This window comes from Schistocerca americana, chromosome X (assembly GCF_021461395.2).
Source record: "Schistocerca americana isolate TAMUIC-IGC-003095 chromosome X, iqSchAmer2.1, whole genome shotgun sequence".
NCBI classification, from domain to species: Eukaryota; Metazoa; Arthropoda; class Insecta; order Orthoptera; family Acrididae; genus Schistocerca; species Schistocerca americana.
Window position 1 is genome coordinate 622,910,754 of NC_060130.1, and position 20,994 is coordinate 622,931,747.

The 20,994-nt window shown below is 37.4% G+C and overlaps 1 protein-coding gene across 3 annotated transcripts in view; it reads left to right on the plus strand.

Moving 5' to 3' along the window:
* LOC124555532 (probable cytochrome P450 CYP44) overlaps positions 1–16,304 on the plus strand; it is a 260,162-nt gene extending 243,858 nt beyond the window's left edge. Inside the window, exons 10-11 of one of the 3 annotated variants that reach the window (XM_047129487.1) lie at positions 15,485–15,675; positions 15,717–16,304. In XM_047129487.1, the coding sequence (XP_046985443.1) occupies positions 15,485–15,654 (170 nt within the window). In that variant the 3' untranslated portion in view covers positions 15,655–15,675; positions 15,717–16,304. Of the gene's footprint in view, positions 1–15,484 lie in introns of all 3 variants that reach the window. The other 2 variants (XM_047129488.1, XM_047129486.1) reach the window with 2 other exon arrangements.
* The last annotated feature ends 4,690 nt before the right edge of the window (positions 16,305–20,994 follow it).

Sequence of the window (20,994 nt, forward strand, 5' to 3'; positions counted from 1 at the left end):
GGGACTAACACATGTGAAAATGAATTAATAGATGACTTAGTCGCACTTTAAGCCGCCTGTAAAGTATAAAAGAACACTCACAAGCCAGTTATTTTAGATTTGCTTATCAAGCAAGAACGTCTTCGAACAAAAAAAATATGCAGACAAAAAGTGTTCTGTTACTTTTTCTCGTTGTTGCAGTCAATTTCAAGAGCAAAGGAAGAATCTACTTTCCTGAGAGTTCAAATGGTTCAAATGGCTCTGAGCACTATGGGACTTAACAGCTGAGGTCATCAGTCCCCTAGAACTTAGAACTACTTAAACCTAACTAACCTAAGGACATCACACACATCCATGCCCGAGGCAGGATTCGAACCTGCGACAGTAGCGGTCGCGCGGTTCCAGACTGTAGCGCCTATAACCGCTCCGCCACTTCGGCCGGCTTACTGAGAGTGAATTTTAATGTTGCTCACTAATTACAACACATCTCACACGACCAGCACATTATTTAGGAGTAGGGGAGCTGCTTCTTAGTACTTTTGTGATACACATCATTATGTAAATAACTAGTATGTAACTGACAAGTCCTCACTTTCAAAGAAAGAAAATATAGCGACACTTGTAATATTTTGCACAAATTAGAACACACTTCACAAAACCAGTACCGGTACATTTATTTATCATTTGAGGAGCTTACTACATACCGCTCTGTAAATAACGAGTATGAAGTGACAGCTTCTCACTTTCAAAGATTGTGCCGTGTTAGCTGTTTACCAATGTGCCGTCAGCCAACGATGTGTGCCCTTGTGTTGCGCAATTAGTCTGCTACAGCTACTGCAGGGATGTACATTTCTCCAGCCGCCTGGCGAACTACGAATTTGGCAATTTTCAGCGTTAAAGAAAAAAAAATTTGGAGTGTGTCTTAGCAGCTAAAATTTGGACATTGTGTGTCTTTTGGTGCATTCTTCTTGTATAAAAAAATTTCAGGACGGGTTTCAACATATCAGATTGGAATGTTCTCTTGTCAGTGTAGCACAGTGAAGTCATTACATGTACAATAGGCAAAGTCGGTACAAATATCATCTCATCACCCTATAAGGCTAAGCGCAAATTGAGACGCGTAGAGCACGTGTGACGTGACACGACACTACAGCGCGAAACGGAAGTGCCGCACGGGTCGCGTGGGTTCAGCGCATATTCCGACGCGTACGCCATACACAGCACGGGCCGACTGGCGGCGCTCTGCGCTGACTGAACCGAAGTGCGCGCAACCTGTTATATTTCTCAAACGATTTTACAGAAACTATTCTCTGAAAATATAGGATTTTTATCTTACTTGTAGCGTTATATGTCAGCTTCGTGGCGATGTGCCCATCACCTCGCTAATGACCATTCTTATTGTGATTTACACATTTTAGTAAGACACTACGCAAAACTAAAAAGTTTGCAACATAAGTTAGGGGTCGCTGTGATTTTGCGTTTTGTGCGTATTACACCATACGTTGCTGGGTATGAAATTTAGCTAACATGCTGAATTTTTGTTTAGACTTGGGAGGAGATTTCTATCTGCCTCCGATCTCGAGAAAATGGATTCCATGTAGCGCGCTCACTTCCGATCTCACGCCCGCGAGTATGAAATACTCGCAACATCTCTCATATCTCCTAAACCGCTCGAGACATTGAAACGAACGTTTGGCGAATGATTGCACACAAGGAGGAGAGTGTTTTGCCAATTATTAAACACACAGAACTTTCTTATCTATGGCGATCTATCACTACTTATACTTCCTTTTTTATTTATTTCATGACCGAGCGGTTCTTGGCGCTTCAGTCTGGAACCGTGCGACCGCCACGGTCGCAGGTTCGAATCCTGCCTCAGGCATGGCTGCGTGTGATGTCCTTAGGTTAATTAGGTTTAAGTAGTTCTAAGTTCTAGGGGACTAATGACCTCAGATGTTAAGTCCCATAGTGCTCAGAGCCATTTGAACTATTATTTATTTCACTTCAGTCACTGTAATTTTTTAAGAGTTATCGACAGCTAGCGAAACAAGAGCTTCCTAGTATGAAAATAAACATGAAATTTCTTCTTTTATGTTACTGCAAATCGACACTATGAGGTTTTTCATAAGCTATTGAGATCTGTTATTGCCAATTACTTGTTTAATGAGGCCCTCTGTTTCGGAATTCTGTCTCAATAGCTGCTGTGAGATGAGTTTGGCAAATAACATTTTGACAAAGGAAGTACAATTAAACCAGTCACCAAGAGAAATGTGGTATTTACTCATAAATGGTGATGCTTCTTCGAATGAGAATACGTTAATTTCAATTCAATTCAATTCAATTTTTATTATCACATAACATGCCTTATACAATCAAAGATTGTGACATAGGGGACTTGTCAGTTTTTACACTATATATAACAATACTAAAAATAGACAATAAACTAATAATATACATGGTGTAACATCTTCAAAGAGGTATTTTAATTACAATTATAATGCATTGTTACCATTCATGAAATCTTCTACACTATAGTAACATTTATCTTTCAGATATTTTTCCAGGTCTCTTTTGGTGCCTTTTATATTTGGGTCATCCATATCTTTCCATATTTTATTTACAAATTTCATGCCCATATAGTATGGGGTTTTTTCATATGATTTTAAACGGTGGGTAGGTAACATGTAGCTCGTTCTATGTCTTGTATCATATTGATGCAAGAAGAAGTTGCCCTCAAAAAGTTGTGGGTTTCTTTTCGTGAAAGTGAGAGTTTCATAGATGTATATGCTTGGAATGCTCATTAGATCCAGTTTTACAAATAAAGGTTTGCAGTGTTGCTTTGGTTTTGCTCCCACCATTGCTCGGATGATTCTTTTTTGTAGTCTAAAAGCTCTAAGTAAATTTGTTTTTTCAGACCCCCAGAAAATTATACTATACCTAATGACTGAAACAAAATATGCATTATATTCAGTTTTTCTTACAGCTAAATCAGTAATACTATACAAGATATTCATAATATATACAAGGCTATTCAGTCGACCCAGTATGTTATCCACATGGCGACTCCATAACAGGTTTTTATTGACTAACACGCCAAGGAATTTGACACAGTCTGCAGTCTCTAATTTTTTGTCCATATACCTTATTTCACTTATAGACTGTGCAGATTGTTTTGTGGTAAAATGAACAATTTCTGTTTTCGTAAAATTTAATGTCAAGTTATTGTTTTTGACCCATGCCTCCACTTCCCCAAGTGTTTGTTCAATATGACGAATTAAGTCTACCTCATTTTTACAACAGACTACAGCTGTTGAGTCATCTGCATAGAGGATAGTATCAGACTCGACCTGACATGGCATATCATTAATATAATATAGAAAAAGCAGTGGCCCTAATATTGAGCCTTGTGGAACACCTAATTGAGTGGTTTTCCAGCCAGAGAGAAATTTCTTGCCGTTGATGTTAATAAGTGCTCTTTGTTTTCTGTTTGCCAAGTATGATGACATCCAGCTAAGAGATTTGCCTTGAAAACCATAGCGTGCCAATTTTTGGAGAAGCATGTCATGATTTACTGTGTCGAAGGCTTTGGACAGGTCACAAAAGATGCCTGACACACACATTCTATCATCAAGACATCTGCTGACTTTTGTGACTAATTCATTTATTGCATGGATTGTGCCGTGGCCTTTTCTGAAACCATATTGATTGCCTAAGATAATGCTGTTAGATGAATTGTGATTTTCAATCTGATCACATGCAGCTCTTTCAAATATTTTTGAGAAAATTGGTAACAGTGAGATTGGCCTATAGTTGCCCAATTCATCTTGTTTGCCTTTTTTGTGTATGGGCCGAACTTCTACATATTTTAATCGATCTGGGAAACATCCCTCATCAAATGATTGGTTGATTATGAAAGAGAGTGGATATGCAATACTGTGACGGACTATTTTTATGATTTCAGTGGGGACCTCATCCCACCCCGCAGATTTTGAATTTTTTAGGGACATTATGATTTTGATGACATCTGAGATGGAAACATGAGAAAACTTAAAACATGTGCAATTGCTATCTGTCATATTGGGCTTTGTATTTGGTGGTGAACAGTCACCAAATTTGTTACAATTTATGAAAAAGTCATTGAATGATTCACAAATGGCACTGGGTTCTGTAACAGCTCTACCATTTATCACTATTTTAGAAGGGCATTTTCTCTCTGCCTCACTGCCAACTTCACTTCTTATAACAGACCAAACAGCTTTTGATTTGTTTTTTGCATTTGAAATGAAGTCGTTATTTGCAGTACGTTTTGCTAGTTTAACTATTTTGTCAAATGTTTTTTTGTATGTGCTTACATACTTAAGAAATTGAGGGCTTCGATTTACTTTTGCCTCCATATGCAGTTTCCTCTTAGTAGCACTAGACACTCTAATTCCTTTTGTTACCCAGGATCTACTTTTTTGGGACCTGGTCCTCACTGTTACAAAAGGGAAGCATTCATTGAATACACCCAAGAATTCAGTTAAAAAGTTATTGTAATTGTCACTTGTGGAAGTGTGTTTGCTGACTGTCCACTTGGTTTGGCTTAGTTTTTTGCAAAATACTTCCACATTTTCTTGACTGAAATTCCTACATCTTTTTGTTGTGCAGACTGAATTTTGCTTCGGTAGTGATACAAATAGTGCTTTATGGTCTGATACTCCTAAATCTAGAAGAAATTTTTCTTTTACATAATAATTATAACTACTTACAATATTGTCAATACATGTTGCAGAGCTTGCTGTAATTCTTGTATACTGATCGAAATTGAGATTTAGCCCATTTGTGGCTACCAGGTTCTTTAAGTGTGAAGAAAATTTGTCATCAGTCCTTACATCTATGTTGAAGTCAGCACATATAACCACTTTCTTGTACAGTTTCTCACATTTTAATTTATGTAGCAATGTATCAAACTTATCTAAAAATACAGAGCTTATATGGTACCCAGGGGTGCGATATATGCTGATAATTAGTGTGTTATACTCTTTAAGTTCTATACAACAACTTTCAAATGTGCCTTCTTCATTCAGATGGCTAAAATTCTGTCTGATATCATAGTCTACCGTGGAATGAACTAATATGCAAGAGCCTCCATACCCATTGGTCCTACAAAAGCTGGTAGCCAGTTTATAACCTGTAAGTTTATTTAGGAGACTGATATTTTCAGATTTTAGCCAATGTTCATTAAGGCATATTACTTTCACAGATTGTTTCACACTTTCTAGCAAAATTTCTATATCATAAAGCTTCCTGATCATTCCTTCAGACAGACCTCTTATGTTCAAGTGCATAACGAAATTACTACTGCATATATTATTAGGTAGAGGGTCTTTAAAACTAATTTGACTATAAAGTAACGGAACGTCCACCTGAGTGTTGACTACTTGTTCTGGATTCGTTGTATTGGGCCAAATTCGGATAGAACTGGCCCCCTTCATCAGTTTCCCTGTGTGTGAGCATCTGGATGATGAGTAGGTACAGTTTTCTTGACGATAATTTCAGTCTTTGCTCTATGTTCTGAGGCTGGTTCTGGCACCTTCTCATCTTCTGGACGTGATGTTCCTGTTTGAGCTGGCGCTGTGGCTGCGATTTTGAAATTGTTTTCTCGTTTATCCATTTCCTTGGTCGAAACTGGTTGCACAGCAATTGGTTTTATTGCAACGTCGTCGTCTTTTTGTATTAATTTCGCTAGCATTTTGCCAACGTATGACTTGCCAGCGTTATTATAATGTAGTCCATGTTTCGTAAACAAATCACTTGCATCTGGAAGATCAAGAAATGTTACATTTTGTTGGGACTTGCATATTTTGTAGAATTGTCTGTTTACTTTTGCAAGCTCCAGATTTACGATGGAATTGTCTTGCAGGTCGTATCTGTGAGGCAAACTAGTAACTATGATGTTCGGAACTTTCAGATCAAGTAATGTAGTTTTTAAACACTGGGTCGCATGTTTACTCTCATTTCTGTATACATCATTACTTCCACCCATGATTATGACGGCATCATTCTTAGATAGCTCATTAAGTGAGTTGCTGCTCTTAATTATCTCAGTCAAAGGTGCACTGGGTTTCGTCATACCTGTTGCCGTGAATAACGTACTGTACTCATTTTTTCGGCAATTTTCTTGGCGTGGCTATCACCAAGTACAACAACTCGTCGTTTGATGTTTACTGTTTTATTTTTCGTATTAGATGTTTTCTTGGCTGCGCACTCGATTGGAAGTTTCGTCACTGATTTTTGTTCGTCATTGTTCTTTGTCTTATCACAGTCTTCGTCTAGTGTTGCGAATTTATTTGCTAGCGGTATCGCCGGAACTGTACTCACTGTCTGTTTGTTTGTTTTTTTCGGCAAACGCCACGTTTTTTGCTCAGAACGACGGTTAACAACACTGTCTTGTGCTAGACGATGATCTCGCTCTATCTCTTTGTATTTCGTTTCCAGTTCTTGATATTTCTGCCGAAGTTCTTCATATTTCGTATTTATAGTCATTAAATCCTCTGTAAGCACACTTATTATTTTTTTCTTTTGATTTTATCGTGTCCATTGCCTCGTTTTTCGTGACACTCACAACGCACTGACGGCATGTCCAGTCATGTTCGTCTTTTATATATTTTAGATTTAACAACTCACACAAAAACAGATTGGCAATTCTGTTGGAATTTTGGTGGAATCCTCGTAACCTATCGTATTTTTAACACTGAGCGACTGGAATGGAAACTTACCAAAGGATTTTATTCCTTCTCTTGATCTGAGCAGTATTAAAATAATGATGAGCGTTCCTTCAGGCGTAATGACAGGCACATGCCAGATACTGGTTACTCACCTACGGCTTGCCAAACTGACAATGTGTGATCGCGAATAAAATAGTTGTTACTGAGGAAAATAAAAAAGTGATCTGTCGCACAACACAATGGTCAGTGTATTGTCAGCAGCGGAGGATAATGAGCGCGACACGAATGCAGAGGCTAGCCATGTGTACCTTGTGAGCTGGAGTTCGAAAAACATTGTCATGAAGGTAGATCTTTGTCCGCAGTACATTTCAACAAATTAAATATATCTAATCATGACACTCTTTTAGGATATTCCTACTTAGGTAATAATACCGACCAGTTTCTTCATTTGTGTAGCCTGTTGTATAATTAGTTTATTAACGCTGATAATGTGCATCCAACAATTGAAATGCTTTTTTTCATCACGGCGAACCAATTAAAACATTGTTATTTGTGACTGATTTTCAAGTGTTTTTAGCTTGCAGTGAAAATGTGATGATCACATGCATATAGTACAGTGTGTCGTATTACTTTATTACATCCATATCCAAGTAATCACAGTGAGACTTCTATACTTCACACCTTGGACGCTTTTTACCAGGAGCACAAAGGGATCACACCTGTGGAAATTATCCCTTTCTAAATTTTTGTAACAGATCGTAAATATACGCCAGCATACTAGGCTGCGAGAAGATAACCTTGTTTTCCTTTCCTGCCTTGCTTCTTAATCGCATGATTTTATAATAATCCTTGCTTTCTTATTCACTACCCTCTGTCCCTTCTTGCGATCTGAAAACATCGCGGATGCATACGATACAATTCCAGCGGCCAATGGCTCACCAGTAGCTGAAGTATGCATTTTTCTTGACAGAAGAAAAACAAAACAAAACTATACAGATGTAAATAACAGAAAAGTATAAAGTACTAACGAAGAAATCTGGAGCGCTTAAATGACGAAAAACGAAACACTACCCTTGCCATACAACCGCTGCTCATATGCGCCGTTCCGATGGGAGCATATGGCCGTGCTACTTTTCCGCTCCCCACCCCCCTCAAATTTCCTACGGTGCTAGCGAGGCACGCGCGACGCGCGGCGCGAGAAACTGTGCCTCAACCACAACGCCGCGCGACCTGGCGCAGGCGCGTGTCGCGCCCAGTCGCGTCGCGTTGCGTCGCGTCGCAATTTGCGCGGTCCCATTTGAACCTGTGATGTTACAAAAACGCGCGCTGCGCTGCGTCGCGCCACACGAGCTATACGCGTCTCAATTTGCGCCTAGCCTAACTCAATTGTACACACCATACAGGAATTGATGGCCAAATAGGTAAAGTGCTGCATACCACGGTGCACGTTATTAAAACACAACAACTGGCATGCTAGTCTCTCAACGGCTAACCGTTAGGCTGCAGCAGTAGCAGAGTCTGCAGAGATGTTGCAAGTTGGCATTATAAGCAGATCAGACAACCCATGAGCATCAGCACTGAATTTGGTAAAAAAGAAAGACGGTACCTGGAGGCCCTGTGGGAGGTACACACGTATCATCCCGGACGACTATCCAGTCCCTAATATAAGGGATTTCACAAATGTGCTAACAGGAGCTATCATTTTCGGTGTGGTCCATCATAAAACGCTTACCATCAGATACCAATAGTCAAAGAGGACATACCCAAGAGAGCTGTAATAACACCGTTTGATCTTTTTGGATATCTATGTATGTCATTCGGTTTTAAAAATGCCGCCCGGACATCGCGGTACTTTGCAGGTGAGGTGTTAAGGGGACTGAATTTCTGTTTCATTTATCTTGATAATATCCCAAGATTTTCACAAATGGCAGCATTGCATGAGAAACACAAGAGAGCAGTGTTCAGCAGGATAAGCTAATATGGGCTAATAATAAATGAAGCAAAATATGTTTTGTGCCAGTATCGAGTAAAATTCCTCAGTCATACAGTTTCAGCGGATGGTATTTGTCCGTCAAAATAGAAGATCGAGGTCATTAAGGGCATTCCACGTCCAATAGATTTCCAGCAATTGAGAAGATCTCTGGGAATTGTAAACTTTTATCGGGGCACATGCCAGGAGCAGCAGATGTATAGGCACTACTGACAACAGAATTGTCAGGTAATGACATCCCCTGCCGTGGGCACCACTTTGAAAGGGTAAAAGTAAACTTACAGAAAGCAGTTCTGTTGTCCCACTCAGTCTGAGATGTGCCATTACCTGTAGTGGTAGATAATAGCCAGCAGGATATCTGTGCATCTCTTCACCAGTATGTCGAATAGAGTTGGAAGCCCTTAGGTTTCTTCTCCTGTGAGCTCACAAAGGCTGACTCATAGGTGGTAGCCATATCTGAAGCTGTGTGGCACTTCCGCCCTTACGTGGAGGCCAGATTGGTCATAATCTATAACGACCACAAATCAATCACATTTGCATGTACCAAGCACAAGGATGAGTGTTCTCTATGACAGTTTTGCCAACTAGAATCTGTTGGCCAGTTTATGACAGACATGAGGCACATACAAGGTGCAGAAAACGTGGTAGCTGTTTTTTCTTTTCTTTTTAAAAAAAGAATTGTGGTCATCATGTGTACCGATTACTACAGGCGAATCAGTGGAGTACAAGCTACAGACAGATGGCTGGAAGAATATTTACGAGAGCTCTGCAGCTTGAGCAATTGCAGTTATTACGAGCTAGGGACCTAATTTGGCGTGGTGTTTTGAACTGCAACCCCAGACCGTGCCTGAAACGCTATGCAAAACAGTTTTTGACAGTATCTGTAACCTCGCTCACCCTAGTGCAAAACCATGTATTAAGCTGATTGCAGCCCACTATAAAGAAAGACTGTCATCAATGGGCAAGATAGTGGAACTTAGGAAGATAGTGGAACAGGAGGGGAAAATTGCTGCCCTTCAGGCTGAGCTAGATCAGGCTAGGGAAGATCTGGACAGGTTAAGGAGGGAGAAGGGCAAAGAGAGGTGGGAAGTGGCAACAGGTAGCAGAAGGAACAGGCCTAGAACTAAGTCTGACAGTTTTGTGGTGAATGTCACAAATAAGTTTGACCTGTTGCTTCAGTTAGAAACTGATGAGCCTCAAGCAAAGGTAGGTGTAGACAGGACACAACAAACTTTTGGTAGGAAATTGAAAAAGAATGTAGGAAAGTCATCGAAAAGGAAGAAAGTTTTGTTGTTAGGCAGTTCTCATGCCAGAGGTGTAGGCCAACTTCTGCAGGAGGAATTAGGACCAGAATACCAGGTCACAAATTTTTTCAAACCAAGTGCTAGTCTGGATCAGGTGACAGAGGATTTAGGTTCACTCTGTAAAGGATTTACCAGGGAAGACACCGTGGTTATTGTGGGAGGCCCAGGGAACAGCATCGACAGAGATCCTGGGTACAGTATAGAGTGTGACCTGGTAAAGATTGCGTCGGCATCGAGACACACCAATGTTGAATTTGTATCTGTCCTGAGACGCCATGACCGGCCTCATTTGGACTCTTCTGTCTGCTTGGGTCGGGTGCGGGGGCTCATATTGGTGTGGTTCCTGTTGATTATCTCAGTAGGTGGGACTATACCAGGCACGGCCTACATCTCAACAGGAAAGGGAAGGGGAAACTGGCTGGGGTAATAGCAGGAAATTTAAGGGGGGGAGGCACTGCCATGAATGATAAAATACCAGTGGTTACAGGTGTTGGAGCAGCACCTTTTTTAGGATAAGTAAGACAGAAAAATGTCAAGTTCTACGAGAGGTCAGGATTGAAACAAATCTTCAGTTTAGGAAAGAAATTAAACAGCACAATTCTAGCACATTGGATCACCAATCACAGCTATCAATTATAAATTTTCGCCAATCACCAGAAATTTTATCTCCACCAAGTTGTATCTCAGTCCTAGGTAATTGCATTGATGAATTAAAGTCACCCAACCCAGTTGACATAATCTGCCTCTCTGAACACAATGTGACCACTGGTATAGGAACTAGGCCTAAGCACAATGTGAAACTCAGACAGGAGAGTACTGCAAATGTTAGAATAAGGAAAGGTTCTCATAAAAGTATAATTAAAAATAATGTAAGTATATTTCATCAAAATATTGGGAGTTTAAAGAATAAAGTAGATGAGCTTCTGGTTTGTTTAGAAGATTTAGAAGCTGAGAATGAAATAGATATACTATGCCTGTCTGAGCATCACATTGTTACTGATATGGATAAGGTAAATGTAAGTGGTTATAAGCTCTCTGCACATGTAATGAGAGAAAATATGGAGAAAGGAGGAGTTGCCATATATGTCAAAAGTTATCATTGTGCAAAAAGTATAGAAACAAAAAAGTTTTGTGTAGAGAAACATATAGAAGCATGTGCCTGTGAGCTTAAATTAAATAAAGGCACATTTATAATTGTAACTGTATGTAGGTCCCCATCAGGAAATTTTCATCTATTTCTGGAAAATTTGGACTCCATGTTGTGCTATCTGTCAGACAGGGGGAAGCAAATTATTATTTGTGGGGACTCCAATGTAGATTCTCTGAAAGAGGGTAATAGGAAAAATGACCTTGAAGTATTACTCGGTTCTTTCAATTTGACACCCGTTATTGATTTTCCTACTCGGGTGGTAAAGGATAGCAGCTCACTGATAGATAACTTCTTTATAGACCAAGATAAGTTTAACCAGATAAATGCTCAGCCTGTTGAGAATGGTCTTTCTGATCATGGTGCACAGCTAGTTACAATATATGACATAGCTCCATTCAGCAATACTAAACAGTCCTCCAAAGTAGTACGTTCAGTTAACGATTTAACAATTGCAAATTTCAGGGAAAGCCTACAGCAGTTAGACTGGGATGAGGTGTACCGTGAACCTGATGCCAATTTAAAATATAATTTATTTCATGACATTTTTGTAAATGCATTTGAAAACTGCTTCCCCAAGAAAATAGTTAAATATACTCGTAAGAAACCTTGTAACAAACCATGGCTTACTAAGGGTATAAAAATATCTTGTAACCGGAAAAGGGAAATGTATCTGACAGCAAGAAAGAGTAGTGACCCAGAAACTATCAAAAATTATAAAAACTGCTGTGTTATATTAAGAAAAGTTATTAAAAAATCCAGGAGTATGTGTATCATGTCTGAAATCAGCAACTCTGATAATAAAATTAAAACAATTTGGAATATTATTAAAAGAGAAACAGGCCAACCAAGAGCAGAGGAAGACAGTATTACCATCAAATTGAATGAAAACTTTACGAACAAAAAGTCAGAAGTTGAAAATATTTTTAATAATCATTTTCTAAATGTTGTGGATATAGTAGGATCCAGGTGTTCATTAGAAGATGCTAGGCTGTTAATGGAAGAGGCCATACCTATGCAATTTGATACAATTGAAATCTCACCCACTTCTCCCTCTGAAATTAGGAAAATAATAAACTTGCTTAAAAGCGAAAACTCACATGGAATTGATGGCATTTCCAGCAAAATACTAAAAGCTTGTTCTCAACAGATAAGTAAGATTCTCAGCCACCTGTGTAATAGCTCTCTGGAACAGGGCATTTTCCCTGATAGACTGAAATATGCTATTGTTATACCTTTGCATAAAAAGGGGGATAGATCTGATGTCAACAATTACCGTCCAATCTCCCTTCTAACAGCTTTATCCAAAATTTTTGAGAAAGTAATGTATTCAAGAGTAGCTTCACATATCTGTAAAAATGAAGTACTAACAAAATGTCAGTTTGGTTTCCAGAAAGGTTTTTCAACAGAAAATGCCATATATGCTTTCACCAGTCAAATTTTGAATGATCTGAATAACCGAACACCACCCATTGGGATTTTTTGTGATCTCTCAAAGGCTTTTGATTGTGTAAATCATGAAATTCTGCTAGACAAGCTCAAGTATTGTGGCATGAGTGGGACAGTGCACAAATGGTTTAATTCGTACCTAACTGGAAGAGTGCAGAAAGTTGAAATAAGTAGTTCTCGTAACACGCAAAGATCAGCACATTCCTCAAACTGGGGAACTATCAAGAATGGGGTTCCACAAGGGTCAGTCTTGGGTCCTTTGTTGTTCTTATTATATATTAATGACTTGCCATTCTATATTCATGAAGAGGCAAAGTTAGTTCTCTTTGCTGATGATACAAGTATAGTAATCACACCTGAGAAACAAGAATTAACTGATGAAATTGTCAATACTGTCTTTCAGAAAATTACTAAGTGGTTCCTTGTAAACGGACTCTCACTGAATTTTGATAAGACACAGTACATACAGTTCCGTACAGTGAATGGTATGACGCCATTAATAAATATAGACCTTAATCAGAAGCATAAAGCTAAGGTAGAATATTCCAAATTTTTAGGTATGTCCATTGATGAGAGATTAAATTGGAAGAAACACATTGATGATCTGCTGAAACGTTTGAGTTCAGCTACTTATGCAATAAGGGTCATTGCAAATTTTGGTGATAAACATCTTAGTAAATTAGCTTACTACGCCTATTTTCACTCATTGCTTTCATATGGCATCATATTTTGGGGTAATTCATCACTGAGGAATAAAGTATTTATTGCACAAAAGTGAGTAATCAGAATAATAGCTGGAGTCCACCCAAGATCATCCTGCAGACATTTATTTAAGGATCTAGGGATATTCACAGTAGCTTCTCAGTATATATACTCTCTTATGAAATTTGTTATTAACAACCAAACCCAATTCAAAAGTAATAGCAGTGTGCATGACTACAATACCAGGAGAAAGGATTATCTTCACTATTCAAGATTAAATCTAACTTTGGCACAGAAAGGGGTGAATTATACTGGCACTAAAGTCTTTGGTCACTTACCAAATAGTATCAAAAGTCTGACAGATAACCAACAAGTATTTAAGAAGAAATTAAAAGAATTTCTGAATGACAACTCCTTCTACTCCATAGAGGAATTTTTAGATATAAATTAAGAAAAAAAAATATTAAAAAAATAAAAATAAAAATAAAAAATAAAGAAAAACAAAAAAAACACAAAAAAATAAAGTTGTTATATTAACTTAAGTATGTTGTTAAATTAACCTAATTATGTCATGTATTGGAAAATTCGGCTCGTTCCACATCATTACGAAATATCGTATTCATGATCCATGGAACTAGTATTAATCTAATCTAATCTAATCTAATCTAATCTAATCTAATCTGTGTGTAGCATGTCAGCACTGTAAAGAGAGCAGGAATGTGCACAAGCCACAGGGAGAGTTCACAGAAACAACAGGGCATTACTCTCACGCCCTTGTAGTTACTGTGGCTTTGCTACTGCCATCAGAAGGATATTGCTATATATTTACTAAGGTTGACAGATAGACTTAGTGGGCAGAGGCGATTCCAATTGGTGACACCTTGCAGAGACAACAGCAAGGACTGTTTTAACCACCCAAATATCTCGTTTTGGCTGCTTAGCTCGTGTTACTACAGATCAGGAATGACATATCGAGTTATCACTGTCCCAGTTGTGTGTTCCAGCACCACCATAGAAACAGCTACCACCAGGCAAGCAATGACATGGTAGAGCCCTGGCATAGAACATTAAATGCTGCATTTATGTGTCATGGAAACAATTGGACCTCTGCATTGTCAAGTGTGTTAATGTGTCTCCACACAGTGTGTAAGCCAGAGATTGGAGCATCAGCAGCAGAAATGGTTTATGGAGGAATATTATGTCTACTGTCAGAGTATTTTTCAACACATCAGCTACCAGTAGAGGCAGAGCTGCCACATTTGCTGCACCAAATCAGAGTCCAGCCATCCAAGATCTTGAAAAGTACTGTGATGTAGTGTTAAGAACTGATGCAGTGCATTACAACCATCATACTCTGGGCTGTTCAAAGTTCCCAAGCATGATGAGCATACAGTACAGGTGATGTATAACTACAAGCTACTGATGGCATCACTCAAATAAGTAAAACCAGCATATTTGCTGACACTGGACATAACTGTAGAATGATAGAAAAATGAGGACGCTGGTCAGTGACTTTGAGTCAAACCTGTGGTGGGGCTGGCCATGTTCTTTGAACTGCAGACACATCTTATCAGTCTTATGTTTTCTTTTTGCCTTTATGATTGATAGTTACTTGTTTACTCACATTCTCGTCAAGTTACAGTTTTCTAACTGTGTGAAACAAATAAATTAAACTAAATATTGCTGATTCATTGGACTCATATTATTGAATAATGGAGATTTGCTACAACCCTAACACGATATAATTTTGCATGAGGGATGCCTCAACCAGCAGGCTCAATTCAATATTGCCAGGTAATCAGAAATCAAATAACTTATTTGACATTATGGCAGATGCTTGAAAAATTCACAACTTAGTTAATGAGTGAAATGGTGCTGAAATGAAAGTAGTTGTTTTTTTCACCTCTTAAAAGTATTTTAGCTATTCATCTGGGGGTGGAGAAGAGTTTTCATTTATTTTATATCACTACATAGTTTTTCATCACAAGTTGCCCGTGAATATAAATAAAAATTTATGGTAAAATAGGTGAGTGTAATGTGATAGATAATAAATGCATCAAACAAGAAAAGACAATGTGAAACTTGATTGAACTAAGCATTTCTGAGTTTGCTGAAAATAAAATCTGACATATAGGCATTTAATAAATAAAATGATAAGTATTTATATTTTTATGATGTATTTTAACACAGTTTTTGTTGTTGTAAGGTCGTCGGTTTGCTGAACAAGATCTCTACCTAATTTTATTTTATATTCTACAAAAATTCAAACTGGAGTATCAGAGTAGTAGCAAACGGCTTGAGCAAGTGTTTGAAACCCTACTTTTTCCTGATGGCTCAGTGGATGTCATCTTCAAACCAAGAAGTAATTATGCTTGAACATGTGTGTAAAAAAAAAAAAAAAAAAAAAAAAAAAAAAAAAAAAAAAAAAAAAAAAAAATCTTATTTGTATTCAGTACTTGTGATGATAATTACTTACATAAAACTGTGTGAAAGGAGATGAGCATAGTTATGTTTCAAAACTTACATTGCTGTATGATTTTCTTATTAGTGTCTAAATGATTATGCTTTCACCAGCTGATTGTTAATTTATTCCTCCTGCATACCCAACTGCAACTGAAAGATTGTTGACATTCCACATGATGCTTTTACTTTGTGCTTTGACATACCATGTAAGTGGCATTAAAATGGTGATCCTTGTGTGGTCAAATAATGATGATCGTGAGATGTATCACAGCGTGCAATGTAACTAATTTCTAAAGAACAATAATGTCTCACTTGACAATGGCTACAAAGCCAAAATTGCAATAGAAGGAGTAAGATAACAGTCAAATGGTGAAAACATCAGTTAGACGATTACTGATATGTTAATGCCAAGATTGATGTATTAGTTAGAATTCATGTACCTCTTTGAATATTGTTCTGAAATAAATTGTGGATTACTCAGAATGGGGAAACAATCCCCTTCAGAGGACATCAACTGATACCAACACAACTTAAAAATAAATTTTATAATTAGATTCTTTTTACATGTGTAATTTTGCTGTCTTTCAATGTAACACTCATAAGTTTGGTAAGGGGTTGTGATTAGTCTCAACTGTAATTCACATCTTTTTTTATTTTGGTCATATGTTACTTTGGCTAAGGAGGAGGCTATTTTTGAATAAAATGTTATGTACATTCTGACCTGTAATTAAGGACATACATAAAGAGTAGCATTTTGAAGTTCACATGGTAGACCCACTACCATCTAAAGCTGATCTCTCTTGCTTATGTATCCTACAGCTGCATTTTGTTCATAAAAACAACTTCAAGTTGAAATTATGTATGAAAAAAATGCAAAACGTTTGATGTAGGATTTAATAACAACTTAATAAATTTGACATAAAATGTGTCAAGTGCCAGGAGACAAGTGTTCAGCTTTGTTATTGAAGAAAAAGAGCAATTTATATGGTAGCAGAAGATCATAAAGGAGTTCCTATAGGGGCTTTTACCCCAACAGTGGCAGTATTTGGAACAGTGCAGTTTATGAACAGTTCATATGTTCTTGTGCTGAAATTGTGTCAGGAATGGGCAATTCCAACTTTCAAAGTAACAGAGCAGTTAGTCACATATCTTATGCAGTCTGGGAAGAAATTCCCTCAGCACTTGAAGCTCCAAAGCAAACTAATGGTTTTTATACATACAGAAATAGAAGTAAAATTTGAAACAGCCAAGATCACTATTGTACGGCCTTTATTGTGATGACCAGTTTCAGCAAACTACATTGTCATCATCAGATCTTTCGCACGAGATTTCACTGAATCTTCACTAAATGCATCTTATATCGTATCATATCACTGAACGATATTTCATGAACATGAGAGCAACAGTATATCAACAAGTCAAGCATAAAATAACTATTACATAAAACAAAGTACATATTACACTGATTATAAAAGCTCATGTTTGTACATTGCCAGAATGAATCTTCATTCTGCTACTGTATGTCATCAGTGCAATTTGTATGTTGTTTTGCATAATAGTTATTTTATGCTTGACTTGCTGATATACAGTTATTCTCATGTTCATGAAATATTGTTCTGTGATATGATACAATGCAAGATGCATTTGGTCACAATTCAGTGAAATGTAGTGCAGAAGATCTGATGATGGTAAGGTAGTTTGCGGAAACTGGTCATCACAAAAGGCTGTACAGAAGCGATTTTGGCTGTTTGAACTTTTACTTCTACATACTGGCAAAAGTTGCCATTTCATTTAAGTCTAGTTTCCCATTTCACTCAGATGCTTACATTTTAGGAAAAAGTGAGAAACTCAGTTACAAGTGACTAAAAATGCAAGTTAAGGGTCAGAGAGAATTCTTGTGGACTGGTAACCTTTTCACGTAATTATTTGTAACGACTCATCTACATGTAAGTCCTTCAGCAGATTTGGTTTGGTTGTACATTTACTTGCTTGTATCTCTTTTTTTTTATGTTTTTCAATGTTCCTATTTCCACAGAGTCATTAATTTTATGTATCAGTTCACTGGAGACTCCCCCCACCCCACCAATTAAAAACAGAAAAAAAATAAACGGCAATTGAATTATACAAGGAATATGTATCTTTCAGTACAGTGTGTTAAATCTGTAACTTCAAACGTGACAGGCACTCTATACTCAATGACACATTGTTTATAAGAACACAATCTCTTAAACATGCGCAGGATGGAAAATTATATCTAACTTTGAAAAACAGTACAAGAAGCTCACTCATCATTATTTGTTGGATCCAAATAGATGTGGTTTGCGATCTTTAAGTGCACGATTAACAGTCACACAGCTAATACAGGGTTCTACACTGTAATTCATCCATTAAATTGTCTCATGTTTCAATTTTAGTACACAATGATGTTATCTATGAATTTGAAAACTGCTGTCAAGGTTATTATTTGATTTCAACAGGGATAAAAGGTGATGGCTTTGCATTGAAGAAGATAAATTTGGAGAGGATCTCTTTATTACAACAAAAATACAAGCACATGTAACATTAAGACATATTGGGAAAAGCATATGCAGAACATCCTTTCTAGTATGTGACAAATATTAATTACAAATTCAAGCATCTAGTCTAAAATAAAATCCAGCTCACAGTTTGCTTATAAAATTTAAATTTTATTTACATTTAACCTGTATCAAACTTTTTTTGATATATTAGTCTATACAAAAATAGAAACTGTATCATCATACACATAAAAAGGGGAACAAGATATTAAATCTCATTCTTTTATCCACTTTTTGTGACAGGTACAATATTTGACTACAACCAATTGAAGTTTCATTCAATGGAACCTCTGGTAACTGAACAGTTACTGCAAAGTATTGTCAGATTTATCTTTTTTCGGTACTAACAGCAGCACTTTATAAAATTTAGGGCAGGAACTAAGAACAGACAACACCACCCAATCACTGAGACAGCAGGCACTGCATCTCTCTCAATGTGACTAAGAAACACTGATTTATTTTTAAAACATTTACTTCTATATGAACTGGTTTTAGTTGTCAGCAACCAGTATGACAAAAATGTGACAGTAATATTGGGCGTTATGGGTATAGGTGTAGATATTTTTATATGTGGTACATCAGCATTTCCCCCCCCCCCCCCCCCCCCCCCTCTCTCTCTCTCTCTCTCTCTCTCTCTCTCTCTCTCTCTCTCTGCCTCCAACAGTTTCTCCACAGGCACATCATAAACTTTACAACCTGATGTTTTCTGCATGGTCATAACTGCACCACTTCAGTGGACTACACCTTCTCTCTCTCTCTCTGCCTCCAACAGTTTCTCCACAGGCACATCATAAACTTTACAACCTGATGTTTTCTGCATGGTCATAACTGCACCACTTCAGTGGACTACACCTGTAGTACAGACTAACTATTTTGCATCTCTGCTTCAACAACTGACCTGCTGCCCAGGGGAAAATAAGCATTCATGGCTTGCTCTTGCCACATGTACTTGGAGGTACTACCCAACCTAAAAACATATGACTTGTAGTAGCTATAATTATTGGTCTGCAAATGACATAAATACTGTTGTAATGTTCAATACACAGTCCTCAGGCACCAACAGAAATATCTTCACTTATACCCGTTACACACTGTATATTATGACTAAATAATGCAGTTATACAACGTACATCAAATCACAGTCATATCTAGGAATAATACTGCTAAAATAATTATTATTCTACAATACTTCAAAGATTTACAGGAAAAATAACATTATAAAAATGCAGATATGTATCACATTATTAATTTCAATCAAGGCACAATCTTGTCAGACTCAAAAAGCAGCCTGAATTAACATAGTAAGTTATAGACTTTTATGTATATTATTTCATCCCCTGGCATTAAAATAAAATGCTGTAGAGACTGGCAGGATGGGGGATGCAGTTCCACAAGGCCTGTGTGCAAAGTATTCTGTACTAGTAATTAAAGAGCACCTGTCCTTTGCAATTCACATGCATCATTCTTAACCTGCTGCTTTACTTAAAGTTTTTTAATAAAATACCTATATATTGCAGTTTTAGTCTAACCCAACTGATTTTGTTCTCCATCAAATGTCTGTAGTGGAGTCAGATCTGTGGCTACAGTTATATATGCTAGTAATTAGGTTCTGTTCATATGGCGTAATTTGGACCAGACGTGTATTCAGTACAGCATTAAGACACTGATTTCCCATTTCATCATCAAGAACAAAATAAGCTGAAATTCAAATAAGAAAACAGAAAACAATGTACATTTGTTTCAGCCATATTGTGTATACAAGTCATTCACAACTTAAAGATGTTATTGCAACGGAATGGGTATCCAGTTACTTAATGACTTCCAGAGACCGTATAAGTCAAAAGCTTCACTGCTCAAGCTCAAATTGGAATTTACAGTAAATTTATTGATTAGGCAACAGATAATTATGTTCACCTTGCAGTTAATTACCTTTAAATTCTGCAAGGTACATGAGAACACAAAACTGGCATATGTAACATTGTACCACTTTAAGTAACATTTATTGGGTGGAATAAGGACATACTCCTTTCTTTTCCATATATCACTCCAGTTTAATGTTTTCTAGTGAAATAGCCATCCATTAAAGATTATGGCCTACACCTGTCATTGTATGGTATGTTATTCACCTGTGAGAAACCTACAAAACTGAACTGCATGAAATAAAGTCAATTTCACAAGAAGATCTGAAAAGAAACTTAATCCACAAAACAAGTGTTCAGATGAAACCTTCCCCATCCTTAGTAACCTTACATTGTTGTTATTATTATTATTATCATCATCATCACCAGAACTGCAAGATCCCCTAAAGGGACTGCACTGCATCTGTTTTGTGAAATACATCACTCATACATTTTTGGCAATTCTGATGTCCCGAGTTAGCAACTCACAATCATGAGGCATACTTTACTCTTAATAATAACAATAATTCTGAATACTTTCATACAGTGTTTGACATGTTGAATGATACGAGGACATTATAAGCCATGGCATAGTATTATGCCCGACACTGTGCAGCCACAGAGGAGCATCATGCCTGATGCCATGGTCTGGCAGTGAAACATCTATCACTATTCATGCAGCAGTCAATTTGTTGAACTTCCTCATAGCAAATATTTTTTCAGTGCAGTTAATTTCAGGTGAATGTTAGTTCCCTCTTCTGAGGCATTAGCATACAAAT